This window comes from Papilio xuthus, unplaced genomic scaffold, assembly GCF_000836235.2.
Source record: "Papilio xuthus unplaced genomic scaffold, Pxut_1.1 DF826949.1, whole genome shotgun sequence".
NCBI classification, from domain to species: Eukaryota; Metazoa; Arthropoda; class Insecta; order Lepidoptera; family Papilionidae; genus Papilio; species Papilio xuthus.
Window position 1 is genome coordinate 4,864,462 of NW_013531700.1, and position 18,776 is coordinate 4,883,237.

The following is an 18,776-nucleotide window of genomic DNA, read 5'->3' on the forward strand; positions in this document are numbered from 1 at the left end:
AAAGTTAGTAAAAAGTTGTAAAAAACTGCATTACACTATAACCCTTCGTCCGTTTAATGTCCACGTTCCACGGAGTTATTAAAAATGAACCCAACCCCGTTGTTAACTATAACTTATTTTACTCGCAAACTGTGGAAGTTCGTGCCTCATTATACATTTAGTACGCCCGAGATGAATATTTAAAACAGGAAACTAGGAAGTAAGGAATGTCACGTATTTATTGTCAAAGTCCTCTTTCTAAAACTTAGAGGTCAGTTTCAAGGTCAAATTTTTTATTCCTTCAAAGGTTGATTGTTGACCTATTGCCTGTAATTTCATTGGAGTGTTTTAAGACTCACCAACAACACGTGTACAATCGTACCACACAACCGTTTCGCCCGTCTGCCAAGTGACAACTGTCACAACTGACAAATGACGTTTGCGCTTGACAACCAAGACCATAGCCAATATACAGCGGATTGGACAAGAACTGTTTTTAAGGATTTACTTTTTTATCTTTTTCGAAAGTTATTCTCCGAAAATAATTGACATATCATGTTGTGTTTCTGTAGACTAACCGTTGGTTTCCGAGACCATCTTACTAATATTATAAATGCGAGTTTAGATGGATGGAATGATGCATGTTTGTTTGAAGGAATCTCCAGAACGGCTCATGAATCATGAAATTTGGCATATATGTAGAATATAGTCCAAATGAACACGCGGGCGACAGCTAGCCTCTGTAAATCATATCGTCATCCCTGTCATTATCTCTAACAAAACAGAGATAGAATATTTTTTAAACGGAGTTTTGGTCTCGGAAACACACGTTTACTTGCGTTGTAAAATAGAGCGTTCGCATCTTTACCTTATTAAATATTGTTTGTTGGAGTAATTAAATGTCTATGTTATTTGATTTCCGATGGGAATATTGTTATAATTTTCAATTTGTCACAGATGACCGACAGATAGTTACTGTGCAAATATAATACTAATTAATACGTGATTAAGATTCAAAATTGTATGTCCGCTAATTTACATATTCCATACTCTTGTTTTAACAAGCTATATTCAATGACAATTATCTTAATAACTTCATAACATAACAATAATATAGATATATTTTTAGGTTAATTGAGAATTGACTGGAATTTAGACACTTTGACTAAGATTTTTACAATGACTTGTGAGTCATGGGCCGCGTACGCTAAATAATATCAGTCCGATATGCTCGTAATTAGTCGGTGCCGACATTGGACAGAACATACGTAGGTGTTTTAGCCGTTTATATATTATTTTAATCACTATTTTGGTTCATTTTTAAAAGGGCAATAGGTAACTGCTCCATAATTAGGTGAATCGTGCTTGTATTTTTATAAAGTTGACGTCAATATGACAATTACTTTTAAAACTTGGCGTGGAAACAGACAACGTAGGATTCCGTAGGGATCTGACATACATTTTTGTGTTCGCACTTTGGCTTTTATTACTAAGTCACTAAATATTTTATTTCATACTTTATTCCTGACTAATTTGTATAACATTAAGTTTACCTATATTAATATACTAGCTGTCACCCGCGACTTCATTCGCGTAGAAAACAAACTGTAAGCCTATGCGTTCTTCCAGACTATGTTCTATATTTATGCCAAATTCAATCGAGATTTGTTGAACCGTTATGGAGATACATTGGAACAAACATCCACCCATCTAAACATTCGCATTCATTATACTAGTAAGATTGTCATCTCCTTCTAATTCTTTAAGAGTTAAGGTTTCCTGTATTTACATGTGGCCTGTTTTAATATCAACATCATCCTCCTTCCCTTATCCTTACGGAGCGCCAACCCTCCTACTCTTAATCTGCCGACTTATTACACTATTCCTCCATACAGCACTATCTGTCGTCATATCTGAATCTACCCCCTCCCTATGCTTATCCTCTTACAGTCCATCTATGCGTTCTTGTCTACCTTTAACCATTAATTTTTTTATCATCCGATATTATTTGCACCTACGTTTAAAATTGGAATTTTTTTTTCTTTCTCCATATTAAATTTTTCCTTAAGGTGAAGATAAAACTGGAAAGAAGATATCAAAGTGAGGGCATCCACCGCGGTTGCTCCACAAACATGCATTTGCATTCCTTACAAATTCAACGCAATTGTCCGACCTTGATGCTCTTGAAATAGATTCGCTATTTCCTTCCAATGTTCTAAATTCAATTGTAAATATTTACGAGTATTTTTTATAATAAGTCTAAGGTTAAAAACTAGATATCGGCCACCTAATTTTACTAAAATAGTGACTGTTGCCGTAACAATTTATCTTTGTTTTTCAAACAGATAGAGCTGGATGAAAAAACAATGGAAACTCAATCTTACAATTGAAGGTATTTTAACCACTTATTCGTTGTTTATTGAACTTTATATTTATCAATAACTAGCTGTCGCCCACGACTCCTTCCGCGCGGAATTAAAAACTTTATAGCCTATGCCTATAGCCTGTGTGTTCTTCCAAACTGTGTTTTATATGTATGACAAATTAAAACGAGATCCGTTCAGACGTTCCGGAGATACTTTCTCACAAACATCCATCTAAACATTCGCATTTATTATACTAGTAAGATTGTATTAACACGTTCACTGCCAACATTCCATTTAGTACGTGAAAATCAACATTTAACGTGTTAAGATGTTCAAATAACTGAACTTAAACCGTTTAAGATAACTATATGAGCGATGTGCCTCAAATGTCAGCAAGATGTAGGCTTAACCAAATTATGTGACGTGTTAACTGCCTACTACGCCTTGGGGAAATGGATCCACAAACTTGACGACACCTACGTCAGAAAGGAAGCAATTAGATTAACTATAACTAAATAATCTGATTTAACTAAATATTAATATACTATTTTACTTATTAAATACTAGCTGTCGCCCGCGACCCCGTCCGCGCGGATTAAAAAAAAATCTTAATTAGTAGCCTATGTGTTCTTCCAGACTATGGTCTACATATATGCCAAATTTCATCAAGATCCGTTGTGCCGTCCTGGAGGTACATCCATCCATCCATCCAAAAATTCGCATTTATAATATAAGTAAGATTAAGAGTACCGGTGGCTCAGGGGTTTACCACTTGTAATCTGCAAGTCCTGTGTTCGAATCCCTTGTACTAATGTCTTTTAGATTTACACATATTAAACCGGCGTTCTTACGGTGAAGGAAAACATCGTGATATCACCTGCAAATGTATGCGCAGAAATTCTAAGTGTGAAGTCAACCCTTCACTTCACTTCTTAGAAGCACTCAGAATAAAAACTGCCTTGCTAAACGAATTTCTAAATTAAGGTAAATTACAAAACCTATTTTTACTTTTTCTAATAATATCGAATGATCCGATTCACCCCAATAAACGCTAACGCCCTCTCAACGTGATTCCACAACGGATTTTATCCAATTACGAAAAGGAGCGATGTTTGAATGACAAAGTGGATGTTACCTACGGCTTTTATTGTCGGCCTCTAATGAAAGTTATATTCTGAGTGGAAGGAGAAGTACTTCTAAGGCGTTTAATTGTACGGAAGACTACGATAAAGGGGGGATGTTTCTCGTTATAATGTTCACAAATTCAATGAACATTGTTGTTTTTTATCTCGATGAATTCGAGTGATGAAAATTGTTTAAGGAAGCAAACTGAGCACTTTTGGTTATCATACTCAGAATTCGTTGGTGACTAGTTTTATTTTATATATTTTTTTTATCATAAGGTGGCAAACGAGCGAGCGGCTACCTGAGATCGTTGAAATAGCGAAGTGACCTTTGCCCATAGACATACGCAACTGCATATGCGTTGCCTACCTTTCATCAACGGAGGAGAGGATGCACAGTAAGAAAATCTTCCCTTTCCATGCATCCTCTCATCCGGAAAGTCCACTTCCAGTTCCCATACTTTCCTTAAAAGAAAAAGGGTGGGAAGGGAAAGGGGACTAGATTAGGCCTCCGGGACGCACACTCATCAGACGAAACGCGGAATTGCTTCCACTTCCATGTAACCACAACACAGTTCTGTGGCTTAAGAACGTAAATTGAACAAAAAACCGTTTTATTAAATTAAAAAAAGTACATCCAAATAAAACCCTTATAAAACATAGCCTTAACAAGAATTTTCTCGAAGAACGTTCATAAATTATCTATTAATAATAAGTAAACATAAAATAAACTCTAAAGTAAAAGTAATAAGTTTCAAATTTGCTTGTGTGATGTTTAAAATAGATTTTGTTACGACAGAAATCGTTTATTTAATATCCAATCAGTATTTAATTAGCTGAAACACTAGTCAATGTCGATTATTGAAACTGACAGAAGTATTATTAATGTTTGATATCATTCCCTAATTCAATATCTCGTATAATCTTTATATATATCATTCTTCTGTGAGTGTGTATGTCACTGAACTTCTCTCAAACGACTGGACCGATTTTGATGAAACTTTTTGTGTGTGTTCAAGGGGATCTGGGAATGGTTTAGATTCCCAATTTTCATCAAATATTAACTTCTTATTAATTTATTCAAATTAAAGACGTGTAGACAGGACAACGTCTGTCGGGTCCGCTAGTATTTAATAATTTCATCATTTTATTTCGTACTATATATAACAAAAGTACGCGTGTTATTCAATTGTGTAGATGATAGTAACTTACAATTTCATACTTTCAAAATAAATAAAGAAAATATATTTATTTCCTGAAAAAAAATAGACTTTATACAACAATAAATAGCTGAGCGTACAATCCCTTTAATACATCCCTTTTCATACAAACATACATACAAACTGTTAGTAAGAAAATCCGACAGTGTGCCGGTGTAGCGCAGCACTAGCCTTACTAAAATGTTGACGTTTATGTCCCCTCACTAATCATTCTGACATTTGACTTTGTAATGAAAGGCCAAAGGATTCTAACTAACAATGTCTAAAAATACCAGTTTTTTTTATAATAGCATTGATTTATGTGTGTAACTGTGGGTTTCTGAGACCAAAATCCCCGTTTAAAAGATATCGTCATAAATGTTTTAAACTGAGTTTTTGGTCCTAGAAACCCACAATAAAACGATCGCCTTGACATGAGTATGCACTTGTATAACAGAAGAGTTAAAGAAATTGTTATAAAATTCCGTTACCTCAGTTGAAAAGATAGAAATTAAAGTTTGGTTTTCCGGATGGTTGAAAACTGATTACAACATTACCCGTGATGGATTACTTTTAATCTCAAATTTTAAACGTTAACTCTCCACTTCGTACTCCGCGGTTGAACCCGAATCATTGTGGAGACAAAGCCTTTGTTATAATAGCTGATTGTAACCAAACTCTTCCGTTAAATTTTAATTTATTTACCCAATATCTTTGTTTTATTACTCACTAGCGGCCGCCGTGAATCCGTCCGCGTGGAATTAAAAAAAACAATGCTTATATGTTACTCCAGACTATATGTAGTCTATGATATTAGCCAGTCTGAAGATACCGTCAAACAAACATCCATCTTAACATTAGCATTTATAATATTAGTAAGATTTACTCATGACTACTTCTCACACTGCAATACTCAGTCACTAATCAAAAACACCCTTAGTAAAAAATAAATTTACTACTAGAAATGTGCACTAAGTGACGACTTTATTAAATTAACGATTTTGTATTATTAGGAAGAAAATCCGGCACTGTGCCGGAGTATTGACACAACACTAGCCTTACTAAAATGTCGACGTTTATGTACCCTCACTATTCATTCTGACACTGGATTTTGTAACGAAAGCACGTCATTCGCGCCAAAGGATTCTTATTAATAATGTTTAAAAGTAATAAGCATATTAATTGACCATAGATTTAAGGTGAAAATTAAATTGTCAGAACAGATCATCTCAGTAATGACTATGATCCATAGACTAGGAACTCTTTTACTGATTTACAAATGGACTAACTAAAAATCTGTTTTTCTATGAGGTAGATAAGTCTTATGTTACATGTTCCGTCGCAAATGTTAGTCATCAGAGATCCTGATGTTGTGTGTGAACTAAAATAAACTCATGCAATGTAACAAAGTCTGGAAATAAGCCAATGCCTGACAAACTTTAACCGACAGTAAAAGGAGTAAAGGAAGCCATCGCTTTTGCGATCGTCTTTTGTAAGGAACGTACAAAATTTTGTTATTTCTCTTTTGTGATGTCTTATTTTTGAACATATATTTTTTTGTTTCAGGTAAGTACAGAAAAGTTTAAGGGACGTCTACCTTAACTGAAATGAGGTAGTTGATGTATAAAAGATTATTTGGACTATTTAGACGGATAAGACGGTTCTTTGTTCTTAGTATTTGTTCATTAATAAACGTAAAATCAATTTCTAGATGGATGGATGTTTGGAAGAACATTAATTATAATATTACATACAAAAAGACATGTAGTCCTATACAATAAAAAGTTTTTTTTGTTTGTTGATAGTCGTTTTTAGGGTTCCGTACCTCATAGGAAAAAACGGATCCCTTATAGGATTACTTTGTTGTCCGTCCGTCCGTCTGTCAAGATCCTTTTTCTCAAAAACGCGTGAAGGTATCAAGCTGGAATTTATATCAAATGTTCAGGTCTGCGGTCGCTAGATCCTGTGAAAAAATAAAACTTCTAAGCCAACCCAATCAAAAGATACAATCGTTAATGTCGCAAATTTTCGACATTCGCAAGGGAATCAAAACCTACGGGGTACTTCCCGTGAACTTAGATTTTTTTATATATTGCCTGTGATATCAGTTTTAAAACTTGTCTGTTGCATGTTTTGATAATTGCGAAATAAAAGCAACAAATGTAGGGAATCGAAAACAAGGAATACCGCCATTGGCCGCGTCACAACACAAAGCGGTGCGGACAGCGCCCCCGAGGGATGCACACAGTGACCATGATTTTAATATAACTAGGATAATCTTAGTAAAATATCGTCATTTGTTTTTACAGTCAATTTCAAAGACTGCAAAAAAATATTATCTTTGTTTTTATAATTATCGGAATGTGAAAGGAAGGGAGAAGTATGCTAGGATCCGTGCCATATAGAAGACCTTTATCTCTACCTACCGGTCTGGGTCCTCTCCGTCTCCTATTTGGTATCACGAATGTTCGACTTAGCTAAAGATATGAGTTATTTAAATTATTAAAATTAACCAATAGGGTAACAAGTCGTGTACATAATTCTTGGAATTTCTTTAGAAATAATAGCGTCTTTATAAGTCTGAATATTTTTTTTTTATTTATCTTACGATTAAAATGCATAGCCACCTTAGTTGGGGCGGTCTCGGCGGGCGCCGAGGGGGCGGAAGCGGCGGTCTCCCGCCGCGTTGCTATGGCGACCGCCGTGTTTACCCCGGCATATCGATCGGGTGCGACTGCGTTTCCCTGTTTACATTCCTCCCTATGCACATACTATCGGGGTTCAAATCCCCCAAAAACTCGAGGGGCGACTGTTAATTTATCAAGAAATTTTCTATTTGCACTCTGATCCGTTAGGTGTATTTTCTTTAAGCATGTAAAGTACAGTCAGGTGCAAATGTATATTCTCACAATTCTTAGAAACTCTTTACTTAAAAAATACATATGCAGAAGTTCATCAATAACATGTAATAGACGCATACGTGTATAGCACATTTTTGATCCCAATACACAATACAATAGTTTTTGAAGCTTCTAAATGTATACGTAATTATGTAGCTGACTGTACATGAACGTCTCTTTAAACGACTGCAAGTATTTCGCTGAAATTTGGCATAGATGTAGAACAGTCTGGAAGAGCACATATTCTACTAATTATTTTTTTTTTAATTTCGCGCAAACAGAGTTGCAGGCCACAGCTGTATTCTATCCTAATTTCCATGAAACTATACATTATTACGTTGAACTGTCTTACGCTATATTTATAAGCATGAACAAACGGAAATGGTCTACGAAATTATTTCCTGCAAACATATTTGGCAATAGGCCAGAGACATCCAATGTAACCTGTACTACTAATTACCTCGCATTGTATACAAGTTTGAATACATGCAATCGTTATTACGTGATATTGCGCAAAATTGACCCTTTCCTAACATTAAATTCATTGCATAATAACACGACTTTATAAATATGTCTTAATTCTTCATATCTTACGTATTCATGTATTAAAGAAAATAAAATTATAATATCTACGTATAATATACTAGCTGTCGTCCGCGACTACGTCCGCGTAATATTAAAAATAACTTAATTAGTAGCCTATGTGTTCGTCATTTTAGCGAGATCCATACATCCAAACATTCGCATTTATAATATTAGAAAGATTATTAAAATTGATTTCTAGTGGTAGCAAAATATCGGACTATTGAAACAATAGCAATAGCCCGCGACTCTGTCTTAAAAAAATTAACTAGTAGCCTATGTGTTCTTCCAGACTATGTTATACATCTATGTCTGAACGAGATTCGTTTAACCATTCTGGAGATATCTAATAACAAAAGCCATACATCTAAACATTCGCATTTATAATATCAGTAAGATTAGTTACGTCATAGTTAAGTAAACAAATTAAAGTACAAGACTTGCTACTGTTTTGTTTTTTAACTTACCTGTAATACAGGTGAGGAAATGTTCTATTTATATTTTTTATTACTGTATATATTTATATATATGAAAGTCATATTTCAATTCCGCACGGTGTTGTAAAATAAGAAATACCGAGTATATTTTTCAGTTAAAGAAGCCGTACTGTGAAAAAGCAAATAAAAGGCGAATTTTATACTTTAAGTGTAAATATTATAACGATGGCTACTAAAGTATACATAAAAATATATTACAAACTTCATAGAAGACAGCAATAAACAATTGAAAGCTGATTTTTTTTTAATTATCTCTTTAACGAACAGTATTATCTAATATGCCACAATTTTCTAAATGTGATGCGACAAATTTTGTAGTATTTTTTTTACTTTTCATTACCAACATATCTTTATATATATAATTCTTCTGTGAGTGTGTATGTCACTGAACTTCTCTCAAACGACTGGACCGATTTTGATGAAATTTTTTGTGTGTGTTCAAGGGGATCTGGGAATGGTTTAGATTCACAATTTTCATCAAATAATAACTTCATATTAATTTATTCAAATTAAAGACGTGTAGACAGGACAACGTATGTCGGGTCCGCTAGTCTTACTATAAATGCGAATGTTTAGATGGATGTTTGTTTGTAGGTATTTCCCGCTAAACGGATCTAGCTTAAATTTGGCACAGATGTAAAACATATTCTTAAAGAACGCATAGGTTACTTATTATGTTTTTAAGGCTAGTCTATCATGTATATACTGATTTAATTCGTGCAGTATTAAATCAATTTAGGACCTACCCCAAGCTAACCTCGACATCCTAACCGCTGTGCAATCGATATCGACATGCAGCTTGTGTTACCGACATCGATATATAGCCGCGTAAGACAACACTAAACGGAAGGACTTGCCAACAAGTGTTATATAAAATTTTCACATTAAAATAATAAACTGAATACATTTTCAATCCAATTTTATTACTAATAATATTATTATGAATAATATTAAAATTAAAAAGTAAAGATGCACAAAATATTTGCTGTTCGTTGATACCAAAGACGTAACATTTTCCATCAAAACGACTTTTTAAAAGATATGATCATTACACAGTTCAGGAGCATTTGTCGTATAAATTACCATACTAGCTTTCGCCCGCGACATTGTCCGCGCGTTATTAAAAAAGCTTAACCAGTAGCTAGTAGATATGTTCATCCAAAATATAATTTAAATCTATGCCAAATTTAAGGGATATCCATTTAAGGGGATCCATACAGCCGTTATTAAGGCACCTTCAGACATCCATCCAAATATTCTCATTTATATGTATACTAGCGGACCCGACAGACGTTGTCCTGTCTACACGTCTTTAATTCAAATATTATTTAAAATTTGACACTGCGATGGTAGCGCCGTCTGTCGGATCCAATGTAAAACATTCCAAAATCAACAACTACTAATAAATTAAAAATTAATTAATAAAACATTGTCCAGCGGACAAAGTTGTGAATCTAAACCATTCCCAGATCCCCTTGAACACACACAAAAAATTTCATCAAAATCGGTCCAGTCGTTTGAGAGAAGTTCAGTGACATACACACTCACAGTAGAATTATATATATAAAGATAATATTAGTAAGATTTCTTGTGCACAGACTATACACTATTATTAAAATCTAATTAGTAGAACAACATCGATTGCATATATAAAATGTAGACATTTCTGTCCACATGTCTATCCACATGTCTAACTGGAACATTTGAGTTAAGATAAAGGTGTTCGTCTTTAACAGGAAGTTTGGTGACTTGTGGATATTGCTAGGAAATGGAGTTTGTGACCTGTTAGATATGCATTGCTCTGACGTCTATGATGGATGGTTTTATGCACGACGTTTTCAGTAGAGACTGCATTTAGTTGCGATTTAAAGTGGGTTTTTAAAGACATGTTATTCCTTTTTGCAAGTAATTTAAGATGCTATTATTTTTCGCACATTTAAATAAATTCAACTTCCTATATATGTAAATATATATGTCTCCCAAAACAGTTTATGTACTTCTAGACATTATTAATTAGATTCCTTTGACGCGAATGACGTGCTTTCGTTACAATGTCCAGTGTCAGAATGAATAGTGAGGTGACATAAATGTCGACATTTTAGTCAGGCTAGTGTTGCGTCAATACACTGTCATATATTCGGATTTTCTTCCTAACAGTGCTGTATTTAAGTTTACTTGACACTAATATTCTTTTGTGCCACAGAGTAGTGACTACGCCTACACAAAATTTAACACACTGTCCATTGTGGCTCCACGCAACGCTCGACGTAAACATGCAAAAAAAAAGTGTAAAATTAATTCGCATATGCTTCAAAACTGTTACATCGTCCCGTTGGTACTTCAGTTGAGTCACTTGCAAGCCGTAAAAATGTGGAGGTCATGTCCCGGGTCGTTCACCCGGACGATGACCCTTGGCTTCCCGTGGGCTAGGCCTACCTCAATGTCCCACGCGTGGACAAGCAATGACGTCACTGACTCTATTAAATTCACACTTGATCGGTATAAACATGGATAAAAAGTTTGATAACTTTGCCAATGTTATAAAGTGGAAAGCTTTTATTTCAAAACTAATTTGAAAACTCTAAAGCAATTTAAAGTAATGTTAATCGATATTATAGTGAGTTTTCATTGCCAAAACATTTTGTAATTCCTTTTAATCTGTTTTAAAAAACAGTATGATTTTGAACATGTGTTTCGACAGTGGAAACTCACCCTAAGAAGACGCGAAAAGAAATCTACACTTATCATTATTAATTCGTAATTTTAAAATTAAATAAACAGTGTTCTATTTAAAAAAAATCTAATTGTGTTTGAATCATTTAAAATTATCTCATATCGTAAAAAGTTATTATTAAAATTAGTTTTTTTCCTTATTAATAATAAGCGATGAAATATTTTTGGACAGTGTTCCATTCACCTGGGCAATATAAACATGACTTTAGCCTCGCATCCTGTGAGGTCGTTGCACTTCCCAGATCGTGTCGTCTCTTTCTCGCACAGGAAGCGTGGTCTCGGTTCAATCTTTGTTTATTTATTGTAAATTCTGCACCACCTAGGACATATGGCTTATGTTACCTACGGATATGAACAGCTGTGTTTAAAATATTTACGATATGAAGTAAAGATTTTATTACTGGCAGTCACACGACTTTTAATTTTCAAAAAAAGAAAAAAATTAAAAAGGAGTCTATGATACTCCTATAGAACTCCTTTCAAAATTAGCTATCCGTTTCGGATATTATTACTATTAAAAAACAAACGGGGATTTGCAGACTGAGAGAAACATAAAATTTTAAAAATTAAATTTTTATTATAAGCAACAAAAAAACATCAAGTTTGTTAAATATCTTTTTTTTGGTATAACATACAGATATTTCAATTTTATCGTCTAGATTCATGGATATAGATAAAGTTATGTCACTAATAGAAACTTTTATATTCTTGGATTTTACATTTATAATATGTATTGAAAGTTGTCTGTGCAAAAAGAGTAAAAAAAAAAATTCAAATCAAAATAAGCATTAGCCCGACTCGACCGGTGAAATACCACGACCACACAGAAGACAGGCGTGAAGTGGAAGCAATTCCGCGTTTCGTCTGATGAGTGTGCGTCCCGGAGGCCTAATTTAGTCCTCTTTCCCTTCCCATCCTTTTTCTTATAAGGAAAGGATGGGAAGTGAAAGTGGACTTTCCGGATGAGATGATGCATGGAGAGGTAAAACATTTTCTTTCTGTGCATTCTCTCCGACGATTAAAGGCTACGCATATGCAATTGCGTATGTCTATGGGTAACGGTCACTTCGCTATTTCAACGATTTCAGGTGGCCAGTCGCTCGTTTGCCATCTTATGATATAACAAAGCATTAGGTATTCTATTAAATTTTAGATTTATTAAAATGAAAAAACCAGTAATCAATCAAATTAAATTAATAATGCAAATTATCTTAAAAACATTTTATTTTATTTCATTCTCATCTCCTGCTTTAGTAGAAATGTTCTTTTGAGAATGTGGTTTATCAAATCTCACAACAATCTCATTCGAAATCGATAAACCGCAAATCCCCGAAAACATCAACCGGCACTCGGCAGTCTGAACGTCTGCAAAATTAAATGTATTAAAACTCAACGAAATACGGAAAACACATTAACATTCACTTAGCAATTTAAAATACGTCGCTTATCTGTGCATACTACGTATTCATTAATAAAAAAAATTTTTCGTTGTGTCTGCCTGTAACGCATTGTCGTTCAATATTTACACATCGAGGAGGGACTAAGGATATGCCTGTCTAATATAAATGCGAATGTTTAGATGGATGGTGTAGATTAAAACCTATTTAGAACACTGGCCATAACGAAAGATTATATATATGTCAAAAAAGTGACGTTTTTCAGTTTTAAAATAAAAGTAAGAACGTGAGACCTGGAATGTGAGAAACAAAGTGATCCTATAAGGGTTCCGTTTTTTTCCTACGAGGTACGGAACCCTAAAAATATCTTTTTAAAATTACCTCCACAATTTCTGAATGGATCGTGATTAAATTTTGCATAGATGCAGAATGTAATTAAGAACAACAAATAAGTTACTAATTAAGTTTTTTTTTTAATCCCGCACGGACGGAGTCGCGGGTGATAGCTAGTAATTCAATAAGGATTTCGTAGGATCGAATCACCAATAACTTAATGGTTAAGTCTACGGATTATTGATCTGGAGGTCGTAAGTTTGAATCCTGAATTATCGTGAAGAATATCTACACATATTAACAAATATCAATCCATCTAAACATTTGTATTTATAATATTAGTAAGATTAACAAACATCTGCTAGTATATAAAACTACGATGATTTAACAGAAAAAAAAATATTTATGTAAAGCCGGGGGAGGTCGTTAGTGTATACCGTGTGAGACAGTTGCAGCGAAAGTGACCCAATGTCCGAACAGCTGTTGTGATAATTACGCCCCCTGGTGCCTGTCAGCCATATCTCCGTCGTTATAAAAGGATATAAAAATTATTGCTATAAAATTGACGCATTTCTAAAGGCATATCTGGCTGTAGTATAAATCGATGCCAAATATTGAATATCACAATGTTAGCCCGCAGTTTATGTGTAGACTTGCGGTAGCCCGCGACTCTGTCCGCGCGAAATTAAAAATCATAATTAGTAAGCCTATGTGTTCTTCCTGCGTGTTCTATACGTATGCCAAATTTCATCGAGATCCGTTCAGCCGTTCTGGAGATATCTTCAAATAAACATCCATCCGTACATTCGCATTTATAATAATAGTAAGATAAGATTTACTAACTTCAAAATAATCCGAATTTAATTTAATAACGAATTAACTCATATCAGATTGAACTAAAAATTGTTAAGAAATTTCTTATGTATTCTGTATAAGCACGAAACCATACGATTAAAGCCGCAGATAAAAAAAAATGTAGTTATTATCAACTGAACTTATTTTCACTAAAGATATCGTATGATGGCAGGTGTAACATCCATTCCAGTCTTTCGAAGGTTAACAACATTTACTTATTGTCTTCATATTTGCAGACAAATCGTAAAATATTTATTTCGTATCTCCATACCAATATATAAATAGACAAAAAACTAAATTGCACAACACTGATTACTTTTTAATTTGAATAGGCACAAATATTACAAATTATAGATTACTAGCGGTTGGACGATACTCCGCAATTAGGAAAGGAATTAAAAAGAAAACTTAATTAGTAGTCTATGTGTTCTTCTAGTCTATGTTCTACATCTATGCCTAATTTCACTGAGATCCAAGCAGCAGTTCCAGAGATCATCATCATCAGCTCACTATACGTCCCCACCGAGGGGCTCGGAGCCTACCCTAAGTTTAGGATGATTAGGCCATAGTCCACGTTGAGCAAGTGCGAGTCGGTTGACTTCACACATATCTTTGAATTACTTCTCAGATATGTGCAGGCTGCATCACGATGTTTTCTTTCACCGTAACAACGTCGGATAGATGAACATAAGTATATCGGCAATCGAAAAACACATTGGTACATGACGGGATTCGAACCAGAGATACCTTCAAACAAACATCCATCCATCTAAACATTCGCATTTATAATATTAGTAAGATATAAGATTTGTAATACAATTCAATATGCAATATGATTGTACACGATACAACAAAGTAAAAGGGAACAGACAAAATTATCGTATTTAAAAAAAGGGCACAGATATAATAGTGTTGTACCCGATACTTGTTAACTGGATTTGACTTAAACATCTTACATAGTCATTGAAAAAACCAGAGACAATATTACGTGTCCTTATAATGAATGTAGACAATAAAATGTTATCATTAATCCAATTTTCAACAATAAACTAACAAAGAATCTAATGAATAGTCTTAAATCTATGATATAAAATAAAATATTAAAAAACGAATAATTTACTAAAATATATTATTAAAAGGAGTCCCTTTAGGCAAGGTATTGAAGATACTGGCAATGTTCCCCCTTTGGATAGCTAAACTAATTCTTTGTCCGAGGTAGCTGCTAGCTCTTCGGTCCCTTGTGATGTCGATTATTTTTTTGGATATGTCCTTAAAAAGTCTTAAAGCGCTAGGACTCCACGGACCAAGGGTCTCCACGCCGAATGGGACGAAATCATATTCGGAGCCTAGACCCCTATATTTGCATGCTTTTATAATTATAAAAATAATACTTACTCTGCTGGCACAGCGACCCAAAGTGGGTCTTTGCCTCCGACACAAGAGATCTAAAATTTAAAAATAATAAATCTATAAAATATTATTGCCAGTAACATAGACGTCACGAATCTTTAAATATCGATAATATAATATCGATATTTATACAATAAAATTTGTTTATATCGATATATTTACACAACACTACAGTTTTGTACATAATTGTTTGCGAAGTATTTATGTGACCTGTGATTTTGTTTTAATACAGTACAAAATGTTTACATAATAGTTAATGTTATGACCGTTATTATGACTCAGTATTTGTCCGTCTGTGCAAATAATTATACAGTTCAAATGTCCTGTGAGATCACGACTTTTTTTATTAAGACGTTGATAAATTGTTTTATTCATAATAACGTTTTCGTGTCTGACTTTTGGAACGGATTAGCTTTTTAAAAAATATAAAGTTCATGGAATTAATCTGCCACTTACTTAAAAGACAAATAGGATACAATTGTTTTTATTTTGGCCATAATTATTACATCCTTAACTTAAAAAAAACCTGAACATTCTGCCTCAAAGTTCACATTTTTGTACTAAATTATCTAAAAGTTACCGTGTAGTTGTTTTTATGTAGTATCAACCTAAGAGACATAATAATTATAAAGTTATGTGTCTTGGTGTGCCACAATGTCCAACATGACAATCTTTGTTTATAGGAACGTTGGGGATTTCACAAAGAAAAACAACGGGCCCATTCAGGAACGGCCACCGCGGCCAATGATGAGTAATAAGGTAAGCTTTATCTTAAGGAATACAAAACACATCTCTGCTTACCCTTTTTGATTGCAAAGTAGTAATTGTTAAAAAAAAAATTGTCAGCCATAATACAGTCAAACACAGTCTTATTAAAGTGAAAAATAAGAGTACATAAACTTAACTTCAACGTTCGTTATTCAAAAATCAACGGACGTCATAGATTAATGAAATAGAAAGGACACGTAATGAAATTCATGTCTCAAAGATTAAGTAACTTGTTGCATAACAGATAAGACATTGTAAAGACGAATTTATCTTAAGCGCTTTGAACTAACAATACAGACATATTTGAATCTTACTTTAATCTGTAACTTACGAACACTGATTTAAAACAATTTTTATATCTAAATTTCTAGATAGTTGTACTTTGGTTGAATTTAATATTAACGCGTACTGATGTCGCCACAATGTAATAACCAACCCTAATATCATCCGTACATTGAACCAATCAATACCGTTACGAAAAAAAAACTAATGATTTTACACCCCTACGCATAAAATTATATAGTACAGAACAATATATGTACACAATGACTCACACATGTGTAACAAAGCTTTGTGTAACTGCGTATGTGTGTGTTACGGCAGCTGCAGAACTCGAATTTAACGGTCCTTGGTTCTCAAACTTCTATTATTCACAAAATCGGAACCCCTGTATTGCTCCTGTATAAAATTAATTGATTTAGTGTTAATCTTTTGAATGTATTTTTACTTACATTTGTAATATATACACATTATTTAAATAATATTAATTCTAGATTTAAATTTTACACTTAATTAGTTTTTTTTATCATAAAATCTAAAATAAAGATATAATTTTTACGTTATTCCAAATAGCAGTATTAAAAATTTAATAATTACAATAATTGTGAAGCTTAATTAAATAGAAAATCATGTTAACATTATTTCGTGATCGTGCAAGACAATCACAATACAAACCTTGGCCCGATCTATTATATATCTGACGTATAAGATATTATTTTCAGGGTTTCCAGTAAATAAAGGCCAATAATCTTAAGAATACATCATTTTCGAATTATCGTAACCAATCAGATTGGATATGGATTATTGCATGTGAATTATTTTTTAATAGATTATACCAATATTTTTTATAATACGTAAGAGTTTTTTTTTATGTACACATGTTAATACTTAATTCCTAAAAATCATATGTCGAAATCTATCGCTATGTTCTTAATACACCGCATGGGATTGGAACAAGTTGCCAGTCTCTGTTTTTTTTTTTGTTCTAAATATGATGTTGGGACCTTCAAAAGTAGAGTGAATAGGCACTTACTAAGCTAGCGTGTACCATCTTTCGACCAAATCTTCACTAACACCAGGTGGAATCGTGGTTAAGCTCTGGCTTATCAAACATAAAAAAAATGTGTTAACTACGTTTAAAAATAATCTTATTTTTATCTACAATTAAATTTGACAACTATCTGAATATGATTTGTTCAAACACTATAATAATATAATCGACACTCGTGTGGTCATTTTGAACGTTAAATACGTTATGTTTTTATATTAACATATGCAAGGTCATAGAGTACGGGTACAATGAACGGTCGAATTAGCCTTGGAAACTAGAATGTACGAATCATTGTACAAAAAATTGCCATGACTAAAGCAATCCAATGACCTTGATGGTTTTAGAATTAAGCATAAGGAAACGTAGTTACTTTTTTTATTATTTTTATGAAGTACGTTAAAAAAAAATATTTTATAAATTAAATGTTTTAAATTATATTAATTCAAAAACAAACAAATTATAGGTATTTAAAATTTAAAAAATGTTACGTGATATTTAAAATAATACAATATGAGTAATTTTAAATAAAAAAAAAATGTTGTGTGCCTTTGAGAAGCGCTTGATTCCAATATTTAGGGTCCTTTTTTGTTGTAGTCATCTCGACCGTAACGTATGACTGCCTTTGCCTGCAGTTCGACTTTTTTTTTCCGAAAACTTGACCCCCTCTGTCAGTTATGCTCCGACCGTTACCGCGCACGGTTGTGCTCCCGCGCTCATTTTGATATCTAGTCATTGTATCCAAAATTTTTGTATTTTCGTAGCATCTAGTGTGGAATAGTTAATAATTAATTCATAGTTTAATTAAGAGTTGTGTGATTTATAATAAGAATAATTTTAGAAGACTGAATTTAATGCAAGGATTTGGATTGCTTTGGTGAGTTTGTCCGTTAATATACGTTTAAATTTCATCAACATTTAACCGTGCGTTTCCACTGATGTATAACCAGTATTAAACATTATTTTCTTGATATTTCGAATAGAATAAAAAAGAAATTAATACTTTATAGTTGTTTCGACTGTGTACAAACATGTTGAAAGTTTTTTTTGTGAAAAGGAATGTCGTTAATATGTTTTAAAGTATATTAACGTTCAGTTATGTTTTATTTCTTAACATTACAAAATAATTATATAATATAAGACGGTAATCACGTATGTTGCGGCATTTTTTTTTTAGAATTACTTTTCAAAGGCTCGTGTGAGAAAGTTTCACGTGTATGAAGCAATAATGTTTATTGTAATTAGGTTATTGTTGGCATTTTAGGTTATAAATGTTGACAGTTCTGTATTCCATTACACGCAAACT

The 18,776-nt window shown here is 33.3% G+C and overlaps 1 protein-coding gene across 3 annotated transcripts in view; it reads left to right on the forward strand.

Moving 5' to 3' along the window:
• The window catches only part of brat (tripartite motif-containing protein brain tumor), a 128,394-nt gene that overhangs the window by 63,013 nt on the left and 46,605 nt on the right, over positions 1 to 18,776 (forward strand). The window contains exon 4 of one of the 3 annotated variants that reach the window (XM_013316116.1): positions 16,059 to 16,134. The exons of 1 other annotated variant lie outside the window; for it this stretch is intronic. Coding sequence is in view for 1 of the 2 variants with exons in the window: in XM_013316115.1 (XP_013171569.1) it covers positions 18,325 to 18,347 (23 nt within the window). In the remaining variant the exon portion in view is untranslated. Of the gene's footprint in view, positions 1 to 16,058; positions 16,135 to 18,155; positions 18,348 to 18,776 lie in introns of those variants that run through there. One more of the 3 variants, XM_013316115.1, reaches the window with a different exon arrangement.